Source organism: Podarcis tiliguerta (assembly GCF_965153285.1).
Source record: "Podarcis tiliguerta genome assembly, chromosome: 14".
NCBI classification, from domain to species: Eukaryota; Metazoa; Chordata; class Lepidosauria; order Squamata; family Lacertidae; genus Podarcis; species Podarcis tiliguerta.
The window spans coordinates 36538760-36556581 of record NC_139547.1 but is presented as its reverse complement, the minus strand read 5'-3'; the positions used below and the strand labels follow the sequence as shown (position 1 = coordinate 36556581).

Here is a 17822-nt window from a genome sequence, read left to right as displayed (position 1 = left end):
GTGCTGGTAGTTATTGATGTGTATCCACAGCAGTGACCAGAGGAATGACCACTGAGGAGCACAGAGGGAAGAAATCCCATGGCGCACCTGTAGCAGCAAACTGGATGCCATCATCATCTGCAATAAAACATGCCTCACCTGTATCTGTCTCTACAGCCACAGCAGGCGCTTTAACTCTCCAGCGGCTTGACTCCCCAAGGCGCTCTCTTCCATCGTCTCCTGAGATGGATGGATGCCAACTAACAATCTTAAAGTTTTTCTCTTCAAGAGGATAAAACCCTGCCGCTTCAAACAATATCCCTAACAGGGTCTTCTGTGCAAAACATCTCCAAATTGGGATTCCTCTGCGTACAGTCCTCCGGCTAGTTTTAAAGGGCTGAAGGCTGAAATCCCATATGTGCATACCCTGGAGTAAGACCCCCTATTTAATAGAAAAAATGGGGTAAAACTATGGGTGTTGTGCCAGAGCGGGAAGCAAGTCTCCCCCGCCCCGCACACCTTTTGCTGGACTCCTGTTATCAACATGCACTTTTTCTTTCGGATATCTTAGCATGTTTCTTGCCTACCTAGAAATACAGGAAACCCCAGATTTTATTTTCCTGGTGCCCCCACTGAGTAAAACACGCGTGAAAGATTGGTGGCGCTTGATTAATATGACCAAAAGGGGATTAAGCGCCACAGGTATGAACCGGCCGGGCAGGTTCTGAAAGCGGTCCCTGTGGGCTGGGGAGTTGAGCCGCCTGGGGGCGTCGCTGGAGGCGGCCTGTCAGGAGAAAGACTCGCGGGGGGCGCTTCCGTGAGGTCGGCGGGCCGGGCAGGACGAGGTAACGGGCTTCCTTCTTCGCAGGCAGACCGGAGCCCCACTGGAAGCGACATGAACAGGTTTGGCAAAGGACGCAAGAGGCCGGAGGCCGAAGAGGGAGACGCCTCCTTTGCCGCTGTTGCTCCAGCCTACAAGCGGGCGAAGGCCGGCGCTGGGTGGGTACGAAGGCGAGCAGTCGCGGTGAGCCGAAGAAGCTCCGTGTGGCCCAGCATGGCCGCCGCCGCCGCTGCTGCGTGAAGCTGTTTATGCGGCGGGAGAGGCGCCGCGTTAGTTTCTTGCTGCCAGAAAAGCCCGGTAGTAGCAACGGTCCTTCCAGAACAAGACAGCGATGTTTTCTATAACATCCATATGTCATATATATTGCTTCCAAAAAGAATCCTGGGAGTTGTAGTTTCACCCAACCCAACAGAGTTACAGTTCCCAGCACGCTTAAACCAAGCGACGTTTGGGGGGTGGGGGGGTGGCGGGGAGCCATGAGCTTTAGATGTCCGATGGGATGTGCCTTAGATCGTGTGTGGTGTGGATCTGCAGGGGGCTGCCCCCCGGGATTTTCGATCTGTTTTTATTTGAAACAAATAAATAGAAGAGGATCTCTCTCTCGCAGAATTCGTGGTGGCTCGAAATGCCTCCCAGCGAGGAGGATTGTGAGTAATAATAATAATAATTTATACCCCGCCCATCTGGCTGGGTTTCCCCGCCACTCTGGGCGGCTTCCAACCGAATTGAAAACTTCCCTAAACAGGGCCGCCTTCCTGACAAGGGAGGGGAAGTGACTTCGGGTAAGAGGGTCACTTGGATCCGAAGGCGAGGGTGGCCACCTCATAACGTTTCTTAACGTGTAAGATTTATATGCTGTGTTTCTTTAAAAATAGAAGGTAAGCCAGGTTACTCTTGTTTCTTTTCTTTTTTAAAAAGCACACTTCCTGTGTTTTGTTGCCCCTTGAAAATGTGTGTTTTGAAACCAAAACTGGAACCTTAGTGAAATGTGTTTGGGCGCACAGTACTGCCTTTACCCTGCCCCGCAATTAAAATAAAATAAAATGGCTCACTATATATATATATATAGAGAGAGAGAGAGAGAGAGAGAGAGAATGTATTAAAAACAGTTTCCAAAAACATGGACTGTCTGTCTTGGTGCTTCCCCACCCCCTTAGTTGCCACTACAGCTTTAAAAGTGTGAGCAAGTGTGGTGTAAAGGTTAGAGTGTCAGGACTAGGGCATGGGTCAAATCCCCACTCAGCCATAAAGCTCCCTGGGTGATCTTGGGGCACTCGCTCAACCTAACCTGCCTTACAGGATTGTTGCAGGGATTAAATGAGGAATAGGTGAACTATGTGAACTAAGATGGAATATTAAATAAGTTTTAGGGACCTTGGGTTATTTTATTAATTGCACATCTTTCCTATTTTTACTCTAAGGTACTTAAGGTATGCATGTGTTTCTACCTGGTCTCTCTCTCTCCCCCCCCCCCCCACAAAAGCCCAAAGCACACCCCCCCCCCCTATTTTGTTAGCTGCTGCTTTCCCCACTCCTTTTTACCACATGAAGATTAATTACTTGCTCTTATAAATTGCCTTTGGAGTTTTAGATAGTAGGTCAATTGAACCCGATCAAAATATTCACTGATGCAACAATCAAATCCAAATTATGAATATTACTTTCCAATTTTGAGGCTTGCAGCTATTTATGTCCACCCACTCCCCTCTTCCCTCTCCCACTGTTTTTCTAGAATGGTCAATTTTTGCCCGCAGTGTGGACAGAGGGTTGAGGCATCCTTTAACTTTTGTGCCTCTTGCGGGGCCAGACTGCCTGCAGAAGAAGAGGGCATGCAGATCACTCCAACTTCTTCAATGAAAGGTAGGAATGTTTAGTCAAATGTGGCAGCTGACAAACATTACCTATCTGATGACCCAGCTGAAAGTCCTTTGAGGCTAAACCTAACTTAGTTTTCCTATTTAACATGAAGCACATTTATTAGCCAGGGAGAATGGATGGCACAAAAAGGAGATGTAAACCCATATAGTGAGTGATGTTTAAATCTAAGATACTGATCTCCGTATTATGCCTGATTTTGTTAGGAATTCACTGCCTGCCAGTCCACCCCCTCACCCAACAGGTGTCAAGTGGAAATAGTTGCAGGGAAGTTAGTTATAAGCATGGCATTTTGTCACCCAGTAATGAAAATGGGTCCTTGTTTGCTTTGGAGAGATGAAGGTTAAGAGCCGGAACCATTTAGGGATCGTAGACAAGAATGTTAAACAGGGCCCAGCACCAGCTTTTGGAGCCTTCCCTCACCTTTCAGATTTTGCTTATTTAAGGGCAGCTGGGCCTCTTATGGCAGCGCTAAGCAGATCTTTGCTCAGTACCACTGCCAGGCTGCCTTCCCTGCCCTGCCACCCATGCCCCTTTCTCAAGCAGGTAGTTTGTCTCCTGTGTGGTAGCTCAGCAACAATGCCAGGGGGAGCTCCAGTCTGTGTGTTTGAACTTGCGTTCATAATATACACACATCAGAAGTGGAGGCAGTGTAACTAAGATGATGGGGTCAGCGAGTGTGGGTTTGTGACCTAAAGATTTGGTTGTTGCTGCTGCCAAGCCATCCCCCAGTTCCCACAGGCTGCCTCCATGGGGTGTCAGGAGACCAGCTGGCTTACTATAGCAGCAGCGAGGCAGTATATTCCTGGGTATGCCATACTGCCCAAATATTGTAAAAAGACATTTAGCCAAATTTCTATACCCCTTAATTGTAAAAAAAAGGGAAAAAAAGACCACTTAGTGGTTTATAAAGATTTTTTTTAAATTGAAGTTCTTAATATAAAGTTAAAAACTGTATTTAAAAGCATTCCAAAAGTTATTAAAATCAGTGGTAAGCTAAAATGAGATTAAAACACATGCCACCTTTTACATGTCTTGATAGGGATGCCTAAACAAAAATGTTTTAAGCAGGTGCCAAAGAGAGTACAAACTTGCAAGGTTGCTATATGTCCTCTTTTTCCAGGACACATCCTCTTTTTCATGGGAATGTACAATGAGAGTCCAGGGACATCAAAAGGGGGGTGCAGGGGGTTTGGTGCATCCCGGGTGTCATGCCTGGGGGGGGGGGTAACAAAATCCGCCCCATGCAGATTGGTGTGGCGTACCCCTGGTGGGTGGATTTTCGTGATTGGCGCGATTGTCGTCATGAAAATCAGCCCACTGATCACCGTCCGCCGATCACACAAATCCAGCCGCGGATCATGCAAATCCACCTGGTGGCTGGGTGGATTTGCATGATCAGCGGGTGGATTTTCACAACAATGATTGCGCCAATCACGAAACTCCACCTGCTGGGGGGTGCAAATACCACTCACCGGGGGGGGTCAGCCTGGGAGGCTCCCATCGGGCAGATGTGACCTCTAATTTGCTCTTCAAAAATATGGCATCCCTAGAGTGGGTGCCTGTCTGATGTCAATAGGCAGGGAGTTCCAAAGCATAGAAGGTGTCATACTAAAAGATCAATTTCATACAAGTGTGGAATGTGTATTATGTGGTACCTGTAACAGTATTTATGAAATCTGTTTATAAAAAATATTTATATACCAGTTATAGGTAGGTAGCCGTGTTGGTCTGCCGTAGTCAAAACGAAACAAAAAAATTCCTTAGAGACCAACTAAGATAGTTATTGGTATGAGCTTTTGTATCTGAAGAAGAGTGCATGCACATGAAAGCTCATACCAATAACTAACTTAGTTGGTCTCTAAGGTGCTACTGGAAGGAATTTTTTTATTTATATACCACTGTATCATAAAAATATATCACATCTGTTTACAGCAATATAAAAACATTGAACCAGACAGTACCAGTTCTGCAGATTGAAGCAAGGAATAGGAACACCTTGAATTTGGCCTGGTAACAAATAAGCAACCAGTGCAGATCTATGAGTAGAGGCACTTGGCCTGCCTGTAAACACCTTTGTTGTTCTGACAGTACTACCTTTTATCAGGGCTAAACCAAGAAGACCAAGATCAGCTGCCGAGGTCTCCTGCAAAGAAAAAGGCAGAAATATTGCCAGACAAAGGAAACGCTGCTTCTGCAGTTAAATGGAGCTGGTCACCTTCTGTATCACCTACTAAATCACCAAAGGCAAAAGGTGAGGATTTTAGCTGTGCATATGGTTGTATTTGGTGATGATTCCAGGCGGGTGGGTGGTTGGCTGGCTGGCTGGCTTTGAATTTTTGCACAAACTGCAAAAGAGCCAGTGTGGTGTAGTGGTTAAGAGCGGTAGTCTTATAATCTGGGGAACCGGGTTCGTGTCTCCGCTCCTCCGCATGCAGCTGCTGGGTGACCTTGGGCCAGTCACGCTTCTTTGAAGTCTCTCAGCCCCACTCACCTCACAGAGTGTTTGTTGTGGGGGAGGAAGGGAAAGGAGAATGTTAGCCGCTTTGAGACTCCTTAAAGGGAGTGAAAGGCGGGATATCAAATCCAAACTCCTGTTGTGTTTCTCTTTCTGTATTTTCTTGTTTAAAACCCATTGCTATCGCAGTGCTAACCATTTTCATGAAATTTGCCCCCCAAACTAGTTTTCCTAGTTTACACATCCCAATACTGAGGGCAAGGGGAGCAATATTGGGGGCAGAGTGAGCCCCCCCTCTGAATTCCTAGCACAGTGGGCTACAAATCTAAGTAAGAATTACTTGTGTCTCTCCTCTAAAGCAAAGCCCAGCTACCGATCTCCCAGGAAGGACAGGAGTGCCACCGTGAGACCTCTCCCAGAGGGTGAGATCCTAACAGACCTGAACAACAAGCAATGGAAGCTTGGGAAACTTCTGAGCGAGGGTGACTATGGACTGATGTATGAAGGTACAAGAGAGAATGCAACCACCTTTTCTGTGTCCCACTTTATTAAGGAAAATCTGCCCTTAAGGTTTTTTTTTAAAGGGCTATATCTGCTCCTATAGATAAATCAAATCAACTGGCAGCAGGAACAAAACAAAAAAAAATGAGTGGCAGAAAAAACAGCAAAAATAAAACACTGACTAAAAGCTGAGCTGCTGACACCGCTATCTCTGATCTATGCTAACCATTTCCTAGAATCCTTTGCTGTGGTTGCAGTGGACATACAAAAGTTGTGTCCAAAGGTTGCAGTGTTGGCTTTGTTGTCCAGATCTGCTCCTTGCTCAGTGTATTTAAGTACTCTGATACCTATTGTTTCCGAGGTGGTACTGTATCAATATAACAAGAGTGAAATAAAGTTAACCTTCATATAGTAGGTGCAGATCTCCTGGGTTACCTATTAACCTTAATTTATTCCATCCTTTCACAGCAATGTGTGCATCTGAAGCTTGCCGTTCCCAGCGGAAATACTCCCTCAAACTTGTGAGTTCAGCTCTCTGTGTTAGGTGTATCCTAGATCATTCTATGTGCTGGAACTGGGATCTGAGCTTGGCAAGATGTAGGTCAAAGGTAGAACAAGGCAAACACAGCAGGAGGACTTGGAGCTTGTCTCTTCCAAATAGTTCCAATAATCAGTGACACAAAGAAGGACTTGAAGTATGAAATCACACATAGGGGAAGCAGGTCAGAGCACCCAGACTCTCTTGTGCTTTACAAGAAGAGTTCACAGGCTTTTCTCAAGTACAGGACTAATAAAAGGCAAGGTACAGAGAGAGGCTGCTAAGCCTAGAATGGCAATAGAAGTAGGATACTGGGTGCTAGGTGATGCCCAACATTGGTCATGCTCAAACTAGAGGCATTGAAATTAATGAGTAGATTGGTTTCAATGTGTCTTCTCTGAGTTTTGCTAACATTGGCTCTCTCCCGATGGTTGAACTGGTAGGAGCTGTGTGTAAGGCATAGTAGCTTCATTCTGTGACCATCAGGGGTGTCTCCCCATGGCCCTCTGTGATTTCAAAATACCCACCAGAGCCTCAGCGCCTAGGACTTGCCGATCGCATGGTCGGCGGTTCAAATCCCCGCAGCGGGGTGCGCTCCTGTCGTTTGGTCCCAGCGCCTGCCAACCTAGCAGTTCAAAAGCACCCCCGGGTGCAAGTAGATAAATAGGGACCGCTTACCAGCGGGAAGGTAAACGGCGTTCCGTGTGCTGCGCTGGCTCTCCAGATGCAGCTTGTCATGCTGGCCACGTGACCCGGAAGTGTCTACGGACAGCGCTGGCTCCCGGCCTATAGAGTGAGATGAGCGCACAACCCTAAAGTCTGGCAAGACTGGCCTGTATGGGCAGGGGTACCTTTCCCTTTCCCTTTACTGGTCATTGGCTGTGGTTCATTGGGATGACATTCCTGGTGGTATTCTGGTCTAACTTACTACATCTGCTCCTCTCTGATTTCTCTCATTTGTAAAGTGGAAGTGGAATTCTTTACTTGCCTTTGTGAAGTCTATTGAGTGTTAGAGAAGCTATGTAAAGAGAATTCCTTAACATGGTAATTAAAGTGCAGGATGGGGAGGTGCAGTGAGGCAATAAAAAGAATATCTGTGCCAGTTTCTCTCCCTTCTCAGGATTGCAAAGATGGACGGCTCTTCAATGAACAGAACTTTATGCAGCGAGCTGCTAAGAAGGCCACAGGTAGGAATTGATGAGTCATTAAAGTGACTATATGTTTAAAGCAGTATAGTACCACTTTAAGTAGTCATGGCTTTCCACAAAGAGTCTGGGGAACTGTAGTTTTTTTTAAAGGTTGCTGAAAGTTATTAGGAGACCCCTATTCCCCTCACAAAGCTACAATTCCCAGAGTGGTTTTACAGCCAGTCCTTCTCCCCAGGGAGCTGGGAATTGCAGCTCTCTAAAAGGAAAGGGGGCCTCCTAACCGTTCTCAACACCCTTAACAAACTTTGGTGGAAGCCATGATAGTTTAAAGTGGCATGACACTGGTATTACTTTAAACTTATAGTGCAGATGGAGACTGTGTCTCAGGAGAGGGACACAGCGTTCACCAGTGAGTTCTTGGGGTCTGTCTGTTGTTGTTTTTATAAAAAGTAAAGGTAAAGGACCCCTGGACGGTTAAGTCCAGTCAAATTTGACTATGTCTCTGTTTTGCCTTTATGTAAGCCTTGTGAAGAAGTGATGCCTTTTCCCAAGGCATTTGAGGAGGACCCATGGAGCTCTGGCTAGATGAAGAGGTGGTGGTCAGCCCTAGTATTAGGAGTCAGCTTGTGGTCAGCCCTAGTATTAGGAGTGGTGGTCCTGAGGGATGGAGATGAAACCCCCCGCCCCAAAAAAGACGTGATGTTTTATTACAAAAATTCCCTAATCTTCTTGTTACTGTCTTTCTCTCTTGTTCTCCCTCTGCTATTATTAAGGCTTAGTAGGCTGATTCTAGAAACTAGTCAGGGCTTTTTTTCAGCCTGAATTTTCTGAAACTCAGTTCTGCCTCTTTTTCTAGAAAAATAGCACTGGAACTAGCTATGTCTTGAGATGGGGAGGGGCACTCTCCCCCACACTGTGCATAACACAATCCTGATTAACATAGTCCTGACCTCTGGAGTGAATGGAAGGAGGCAACATGGACAAGGAAATCACTTAACAGAAGTAAGACCAATGTTCTCTCTGTCTCTCTTTGTAGTGGAGAAGTGGAAGAAACAGCATTCAGTACCATTGCTGGGGATCCCTAATTGCGTTGGATTTGGCCTCCACAATAGTAACTACAGGTTAGGAAGCTTTGCCATTGGAAATCCTGTGAGCCATCCTTCCCTCTACTGCCCAAATCCTTCTTCTGCGCTATGCTATCTCATCTTTCTTTCACCAACAATGTTGCTGTTTTCTCACAATCCCTTTGGCTCTCTTTTGTACTGTTGCTGAACCCATTTTCTTTAGTCAATTGCTATTCTATTTTCCCAGAAGAGCAAATTAGACATTGATTTTATTATTTTAACCGTTGCTCCGGAGCCTCTTTTTTGTGCTTTTGACTTTCTTTGTCAGTCTACCTCCTGCTTTGAATTCTTCTACTTAAGATTTCTGGTAGTATTGCATTTTGAATATGCTAGCTTAGGGAGTGTGGTCATGGCCATAGTGCTGCAGTAAGGTGAGCTGAAAGAAATTGAATTCCTCTCTTTACAGATCCTGATTACAGATCCACAATAGTGGATGCAAACCTCAAACCAATAGCACAGTTCACATGCTGCGGTGTTATCTCTTTTGACTGGCAGGTTCCTGGTCTTCTCTTATCTGGGCCGCTCCCTTCAGTCCATCCTGGATGACTGTGCAAACAAGATGACGGAGAAAGCAGCCTTGCAGCTTGCAGTCAGACTGGTATGAAACGCCCAAAAGGAGAATGGATGAAAAGGAATCTTCTCAAAAAGTCTCTTTGTAAAACGGAGGCTTTTTTTTGCCACTGCAGGCCAGCTTTGGGCCCAGGGAATTATGGGTGATTGCCATGCTTCAACAAGAATAACCTGGAGAGTAGTTTCATTCCTTTCATCCTTGATCAAAGCTATGCTTTAAAGTAGAAATAATACAATGCTGCTGTATTTAAATCTGACAGTTGTCCCCCCTTCCCCCATTCTTGCAAAGTGGCCTTGCAAGGATGAGATTTGCCTCAGAAGTGGCGCAGCAGATGATGCTTAACCCTTTCCCACCCAATTCATTTACCCCTCATACTTTCTTCCCTACCAAGTGCCCTGCAGAGTTCTAAGCCAGTGTTTCTAAGATGAGAAAAGTTCTGGAAACTGATGAGGGGAGCTGCAAACAACTGGATGACAGGAAAAGAATCTTGCACAACAGCCCACCCTTCTTCTTTAGAGGAGGAAGGTTTTACTTCTCCCTCTTGGTCTGGTAGATGGAACCATTAATATTAGCCTCCTCCTCCCTGCCACACACCCAGCAGCAGAATGGAGAGAGAGTCCGCACCCATTTTCCAGTTCTGCCTGCTCATCCACTACCCACAAGCCCCTTTTTCTGCTTTGCTCCTCTCCCATCTGTACCTGGGCAGGGTTGAGCTTTGGATTGCATAGCCAACACCATGTTCCTCCTTCAAAGATTCGGGTTATTCTCAAATGTTTCTCCCTTCTCCTCAGAGAAGGAGGGCTTTGAAGCCAAGGGCCTACTTCAGGAGCTTGACTCCTAGGTCAAGCAAGATGGGAGGAAGCAGACCTTACGAAGCAAAGGCTGCTGCTCTGTGAGAGTAGCTGCCACCTGCAGTTGTGGAGAGAAGGAACCAGAAGATACAGTGACTCTGCCAGGCAGAGTGTTAAATCTGGTAAACAAAATACCTTCCTGAAGGTATTTTGCAGGGGAGAAGCCTCTGTGAGTTTAATGTTGCATGTGGCTGTGTTGTCACATTTAAGCTTGGTCCTCAGAACTGCAAATTAGCATGACTAGAGTGCGGTGCTGTGCAGGATCTTTCCCAGGTTGTTTGCACAGTAGGGTTTGGGTAATTATCTCCAATCCTTACAGAGCTGCACTTCGCACTATGTGGCCTGATCAGCTCTGTGCCTATGGATTTTAGGAATACAGTCCTCTATGAACAGACATAGAGTGGCTTAAGCTATGTGATTGTTTCGGCTGTGCTTTATCCAGAGGCTATATGTCAAACATCCATGCGCTATCACCAGCAGAAAATACTCTGGTTAGGAGTAAGTCTGAGAAATGCAGGCATTCCAAGGGTGTCATTTTTCCTCTGCCTTCAATTTTGTCTTTAGGTGGATGTTCTGGAGTTCCTCCATGAGAATGAGTATACCCATGGGGACATCAATGCCCAGCACATATATGTGAATCCAGCTGACCTTGCTGCGGTAAGGAATGGAGCAGGGACAGACAAGGAATGTGTCCTTGCTGAAGGGTGTTTCTGTAGGATAGGAGAACATAATTTTTGTTCTACAGAGCTCCCCCAAGTATAGACATAAGAGACTCTCTTCCATCCCTCCTGCTAAGAATAGCCAGTCCAAAAAGTTCCTTCCTTTTCCTCTCATCTTGCCTGCAAACCCTACACTATTGCTCATTCTAGGTTGTATGAGAGAAGCATGTACTTTCCTTTTACACTCTTACTGCATAACATGGAAGGAGCAGTGATTCTTAGGGAGCAGTGATTCTTATGACTGCACCTTCTGGCTCCATTTATTCTGACCTTGGTGCCTTCCTGGCTGTTGCTTAAGGGCACAAGGCAATTGCAAATGTTGCTGACTAGCAGATACTAAGGGGTGCTTTGCAAGGCCAGGCTGGTAGATCTTTGTCTTTTTGCTGTTGGGTCACTCTCTCCTCCTCCTCTTCTTCCCCCAGATCACCCTGGCAGATTACTGCTTTGCTTTCCGGTACAGCCCTGGGGGGAAGCATGTACCTGAATGCGAAGGCAGCAGGACACCCCACGATGGCACCATAGAGTTCATCAGCATTGATAGCCACAAAGGAGCCGGTGGGTGATAATGTCGCACTGTAGAAACAGACTGGGTGGGCAGTCTAAGCCATTGTTTTGATTCAGTCTGTGGTCTTTTCTCCTGTGCCCTTGATCATACTTCTCCAGGAGCTGGCTCTTCTCTGACTAACTTGTTGGTCCCTTGCACAAAAGAAGTGCTTCCTTACTCCTGTGGAATAAGGCTCTCCAGTTTGCCTGGCCTTCAGCTTCTTCTCTTCTTAACAAGCTTTGAGATGACCTGTTTATTGAGCACTCATCTTGCTTCATTTACACTTTGCTTATGGAGAGGGTTCAGCAACACTGGCGTTTTATTGAACTTTCATTCTGATTTGTTTGCGGGAAGGTTAGACAATGTTGCATCAAGTGTTATTCCACACTTTCCAGTGCATTTTCCTGTCACTTTCCTTATCACAAAATGCCCAGGTTCTTTTTTTTGGGGGGGGGAATGGGGTTGTTACACACGGCCTCCAAATAAGCTTTAACTGCACAGCAACAATCCAAAAGTGGCATTAACTTGTTGTGCACTTGAAGAGGTCACTGTATCTCCATGCTTTTGTGCTTCCTCGAGGCCAACCTTCCCCAGCCTGGTACCTTCCAGATGTTTTGGACTTCACTTCCCATTAGCCCCAACCAGAATGGCTCATGGTCAGGAATGGTTCAAGTTGTAGCACAGAAGTATTTGGAAGGCAACATATTGGGAGAGGCTGCTCTTGGCAGTCAAGATCTTACTTTCCCCCATGTCTACATGCTCTCAGTGATTAATCACTAAGGACTAATTCTAGTTGGCTGGGTTGCAGGCTAGCATATTTAATTTTTGAGGCTCTTTCGTTTTTGGTGCATGAGGAAAAAGGAAATGTTGAAGTTGGCTTTATGTTCTAACAGCAAGAGGCAGCTCATGTATTTTTAAAACTTTGACTTTTCTTGCACTTCAGTCACATCCACACCATACATTAAACCATATTTAAAGCACATAGCTTCCTCCGCATAATCCTGGGAACAGTAGTTTATCCCTTGCATAGCTACAATTCCCAACACCCTTAAGAAACTACAGTTCCTATGATGTTCATTTTGGGGAAGAAATGTGCTTTGGTGTGGGTGTGATTTTCCTACTTCCTATTGCAAAAAGAATTCTATATTTAGGTAATATGCAAATAAATGTCGTCATTCAGTTGCTTGATTGGTATTTTTCACAGAGCAAAGGAGATGCAGAGAGATCATCTTAGTTACAGCCTGTCTTTTGGAGGTGTTGTAAGATTTTATTAATTGCCTGGAGACCTTAAGGCAAGTAAAACCCTAAAATAAATAGTGGAAAATTGAAGCACATGCTAAGGCAGTGATTTACCCAAGATGTGACTGCAGGCCATGTGAGCCACTGTGATTATAAGGCTGTACCCCAATTTCTGTACTGTACTGTTGATGTTCCATACTTGGATATGCTTTCTTTTTCTATCCTGCTAGCTCCATCTCGTCGTAGTGATCTTGAGTCTCTGGGTTACTGTCTAGTGAAGTGGCTGTGCAGATGTCTTCCCTGGTCTGAGGACCTTGACTGTCCCTGTGTGGTCATGCAGAAGAAGGAAAGGTGTGCGCTATGCATGGGAGATGTCCCTGGTTTCATCATGACCACCTCTCTGTCCTTGCTATGTGAAAAAGAAAACTTGTAGTAGATAGCTAAAAGCTGCTAGATACAACTGCCATCCTTCCTGATTGTTAGCCATGCTGGCTGGGCCCCTGGCAGCATCTGGAAGGCTATAGATTCCCCATTCCTTGTGCTAGGGCTTTCAAACTAGTATTAGTATAGGTTTCCTTGGTCAGTTGCAACAGTCATCAAGACTAGCCATTGTGAGTTCCCTCCCTTGGTATACTGGTGCTTGGCTCTGCCTCCTTACTGGTCTTATACTCTCCCTCCTTCACAATCCCAAAGTACCGTATTTATGCAAATCTAATGCACCATCGGATCGAATGCACACCTCAGTTTTCAAAACCTTGAAACCAAAAAAGTATTTGCTGGTGAATGTAAATGTGCCATCAAATCTAATGCGCACCCTAATTTCCGCGACGTAATTAGGCCAAAGAAGGTGTGCATGACATTCGAGTAAATACAGTAGTTGGAGAAACTGCCATTAAGCTTAATTGTTTTCTAGACTGGCTGACACCCATGGTTGAAGGCAACAGCAGAGTCTGGCAACTAACTGCTTGACAACTATTGTGTCACTTGCAGTGCACAGTCTGGGACAAATATCACATTCACCCAACATACAAGATGGGCCCTAGCTTGTGCATCCATATTTGGGGCATTTTGAGTAGGAGAGAATAAGGGTGTCTTTTTAAAATTATCAACTCAGCCTTATTTTTCTCTACCTCTTCTTTGAGGGGCTCACCAATTTTTCTGTTGTAGGTACAAAGCAGATGTTATCAAGTCTCCAAGTCTCTCCTTTGACTGGAAATCAAATCCAGGTACAAGCTTCACATTTGCACCCCAGCTTTCTTTTAGGGACACCATGTGGTGTATGTTGTGAAATCTCATTTTCTTCCTTTTATTATTATTTTTTTCATTTTTATTGTTGGTAGACAGGTCCCCATATTCACTTTCATTTTCTCTTAATTCTCCTTAGCCATCAAAGCCGTCCTAAATATGGCTTGTTCTAGTGTGTGCCTTTTTTTTGTCTCCTCACACAAAGCACATAGACAGCCTCTCAAAGCTCTTACTGAGACAGTCCAGCAGTTGCTTTTCCTGTGAGATGAAAGCTTCCCTGTACAGGGGGTAATGACTTGAGTGAGACCAGTTTAGAAGTTTTAACTGGCTTGGTCTGATAGCAACAATGAAGGATTGTTTTTCCTTGCATACAGAAATAGCCAATGTGATAAGCACCAAGATTTCTACTTCTACTGCATTCTTTCTCTTGACACTTTCCGACATCAGTGCCCCTGCAATGTCCCTGTAATGGTTTATTTGGCAATATGCTCTAGTGCAGTGGCCTTCAACTGGTCCACCTCTGACCCTGAACCATGGGGCCCACTTTCATATATTTACTTTTGATTTATACTTAATACAGTGTTACCTTAACATTGCTACTAAATGAAAGCCAGTGATTTCTACACTTGTTCTTAGCCCAAAAGCTGAGAAGCTGTTGAAAACCAGTTGGGTTTTTTTTGTTTTGTTTGTTTCTTTAAAAAAGACTCACAATTTCAGTGGGACACCTGAGTGTTGTTCTAGATTTCATTATATTGAAAGGTGATATTAGAAAGGCTTACAAGTCATTTTGTGCCGCTAAACTGTTTTGAGGGTCACAATTGCTGAGAAGCCTGCTCATAAAGTTAGGTGGTACCAAATGGCAGGGATGACTGCTTCACTTGCCAATTCTGGTGTTGTTGTTTTTTACTAACTGAAATCCAATTTAACTTTTAAGTTTGTATCCCAAGACAGCTCATGGAAGTGTTTCTGCAGCTCAGATCTTAATTTCAGTGTGTCCTCAGTGAACAATATTTATACTCATGGTACACCCTCACACAAATTGCTTTTTAGCTTGTGTTCTAGTGAGCTTATAAGGGAAAGACAATGTGGGGAGCTCTGTGTATGTATGTTTGCATGTGGTGGGGTAGATTTTTTCTGTTTCTGTTGTGCTGAAGACACTTCTGCGTTCCTAGCCCCCAGCATACTTCCATTCTGAACAAAGTCTAGAAAACGATAGAAACAGACTGGAAAGTGAAATAGTTTCCTTGCTCCATAGAGTGCTTCCACACCTCAGGCACAGCTATAGGAAAGTAGAGCATATAGCTGGCCAGAAATACCTTTCTTACTGAAAAAGACTCTTGCCTTTCTTCTGCCACTTTGCACTACTCATGAAAATTGATAAAATGAGTGTCGCATCAGAAGAGTGTGTTCTAGACCACACACAATCCCAACCCACAAGTTGAAGACCTACGTTCTGATGGACGTATCAAGGGGCTGGGAGCCAGGCGACCTGTGCTGTTTCTCCAGCTCTGCTGTCAGATAATGTGGGGCCTGACCTTTACAATGATCTTCTAAAGTGGCCATCCTCTAGCCCTGTGGCTGCTTGTCGTTTTACAGACAGGTAAGGCCTTTCGTTTCCAGCAAGTGTTTTTAGGCGCTCTCTAGAAGTAGCTTTTTACTACCCATGTGTTCCATCTGGTTTGAACCATACCGTAAAGTTGCTTTACTGTAATTTGGTAGTTTTTTAAATTTGATAATTTAAAATTTTTGCTAGAGTGCCTTGAACAGGTTTACATAGAATGCCAGGATAAAACTATTGTGAGCACATAAATAACACATCTAGCTTGCTCTCTTTGATGCTTGTGGTTTCGTAATGAGCTCGCTATGGTTGCAATGTGGTCTCCATGAAGGGTATTGAGCACACAGCCGAGCCAAGTCAGCCACATTTTCAGATGCCATCAGGGTCAACAACGTGGGAATACTGGAATGACTGCTTTGTAGGAGCCGGCTATTCTCATTTGACAACCATGTTGACCTTTTCCAGAAGCCCTGAAGAGCTACCTGCTACAAGTGATGTCCCTGGAATATGAAGAGAAGCCAGACTATGAAGAGCTACGCACTGTCCTGAGGAGGCCTCTTGAGCTGATGAGAACATCTGCCTATGACTCAGTGGATCTCAAGGTGGTACCCTAGGTAATGTGCTAATACTGGTTGCATTCTCTTCAGCTTTCACCTCTCTGAGAAAACACAGGTCGCAACTAGTCATGGCAGCGGCAAACCTGTGTGTTGGGTACAAACACCTTGTTTTGTGGTCTGGGTGTTCTACAAAATGTTTAGAGTTGGTCCTTTGCTACAGAGATGCAACCCTGACAGTTTTTAGATGAAAAGCTAGATCTGCAAGTTAATATATCGATTATTATCTTTTCCTTACCAATGTCCACAGATGATTTTTCCATTGACGTAGCTATAGAGAGTGTGCTATCTTAATGCTCTGTAGCAGATGTCTTTGTTGTCGTGCTAACTTGTGAGCTGGCTTTAGGCAAAGGTTGTACTCTAGATGACTGTATCTGATAACAGATACAAACCTTTGTCACCTGGTAACACACAGAGCCTAGGACTTGCCAGTCAGAAGATCGGCGGTTCAAATCCCCGCAATGGGGTGAGCTCCCGTTGCTCGGTCCCTGCTCCTGCCCACCTAGCAGTTCGAAAGCACGTCAAAGTGCAAGTAGATAAATAGGTACCGCTCCAGCAGGAAGGTAAACGGTGTTTCCGTGCACTGCTCTGGTTCGCCAGAAGCGGCTTAGTCATGCTGGCCACATGACCCGGAAGCTGTACGCCAGCTCCCTCAGCCAATAAAGCAAGATGAGCGCCGCAACCCCAGAGTTGGCCACGTCTGGACCTAATGGTCAGGGGTCCCTTTACCTTTACCTTTAGCTTGTATTTAGGCTTTATTTAGGCTTCCAGTAACATAGGAGGTAAACACTGAAGTAACAAATTGTAGCGTAGCAAGAGTAACAAGTCCTATTGTGCTTTGCAGATCTGGGAAACAGAGAAGATGGTAGAGAGAGTCAACCCCACTGGAATATCCTGGAACAACTGGGAGCACAATTTCCCTTGTTTTTTCACAACTGACTTTTAGATTGGGGAGGGAAGTGGAATTTCTTGCAGCTGTTTGTTAGGACCTTGTTGTGACCTTTTATAGAATCAGTCCTATCCTGCTGCACAGCACTGAATTCTGGTTACCGTAAATCCCATATCCCTATTTTATAGACAACTGCTTGAGCAGTATTTTAAAACAGTAACCCCCCAATTTGTTTTTCATGTGTTTTACCTTGTAAATACTGATGGCTGCTTTGGTTTTGTTTTGAAAGGAGGGAAAACTACAATCTTACATTCATTGTCTTAATTGTGTTTTAATTTTATTTTATTCTAATCTGCCTTGGAGACCTTTTATCAGGTAGAAGGTATTGTGAAGTCTATTAAGAATATTAAATAAAGATATATATTCTGTTGATCTTGTAATCAGCTGTCTGGGGTGAGGTCTTGGGCGGTATTTTGTTGTTTTGCTCATGGCAACAAAGACACACGACATTGGGTTCTTCTGCAGGAAATATTCAGGAGCTAGCATCATATTTCTTTACTGTTCACACATTTCCCTGCTTTGATTCACAAGGAGTGAGGGTGTTCAGTGAAATTATGTAAGGGACTTTTTAATGGCCCTGTGTTCTTCTTTCTAGAACAGAAGCAGCCGTTTCCTCCCTCTCTGGTGTGCAGAAACAGTGTAATATTTGAAGAGCAGGCACAGCAGGTTTTTAGCTCAATACGTAGGCCTGGATTCACAATTTACATAACAGACATACCACCAGACAGCTGAACGATGCTTCAATTATCAGTCTTGCCTTCCCACTCATGCACCAGGCCAGCTTTCTGACTTTTTATTGTTTAATTTAAAATGGCACACTTGGATCGCCTGTCAACTTTTTATTTATTTATTAAAAGCAGCCAAACCACATTATAAATATATATATATATATATATATATATATATATATATATATATATATATAGTGTTGAGGCTATAGGAGGGAGAGGTGTGTTGCTAAAATCCTGGGCACAAGCCACTAGGGCCTCCACACAGCCAGTTTTACTTGTTTCAAATTGGATCACACTGCAGACTCGCAAAGCTGATTTTTGCCCCCTCCCAGAGCTT

General features: G+C 44.7%; 1 protein-coding gene across 6 annotated transcripts; it reads left to right on the top strand.

Annotated features, from left to right (window-relative positions):
* The first annotated feature begins 547 nt into the window (after positions 1-547).
* On the top strand, positions 548-17134 carry VRK3 (VRK serine/threonine kinase 3). 6 transcript variants are annotated; one of them, XM_083412461.1, is made up of 14 exons: positions 548-681; positions 2553-2680; positions 4803-4949; positions 5513-5659; positions 6123-6175; positions 7313-7379; positions 8377-8461; positions 8960-9062; positions 10451-10543; positions 11028-11160; positions 12619-12739; positions 13556-13614; positions 15657-15805; positions 16650-17134. In XM_083412461.1, exons 2-13 carry the CDS (start codon positions 2554-2556, stop codon positions 15803-15805), a joined length of 1284 nt encoding a protein of 427 aa, XP_083268587.1. In that variant the 5' UTR covers positions 548-681; position 2553; the 3' UTR covers positions 16650-17134. The 6 variants fall into 6 exon arrangements, with proteins under 6 accessions (XP_083268587.1, XP_083268582.1, XP_083268585.1 ...); XM_083412456.1 differs by having other exon boundaries at positions 677-978; XM_083412459.1 differs by lacking the exon at positions 548-681 and adding an exon at positions 708-1003.
* The last annotated feature ends 688 nt before the right edge of the window (positions 17135-17822 follow it).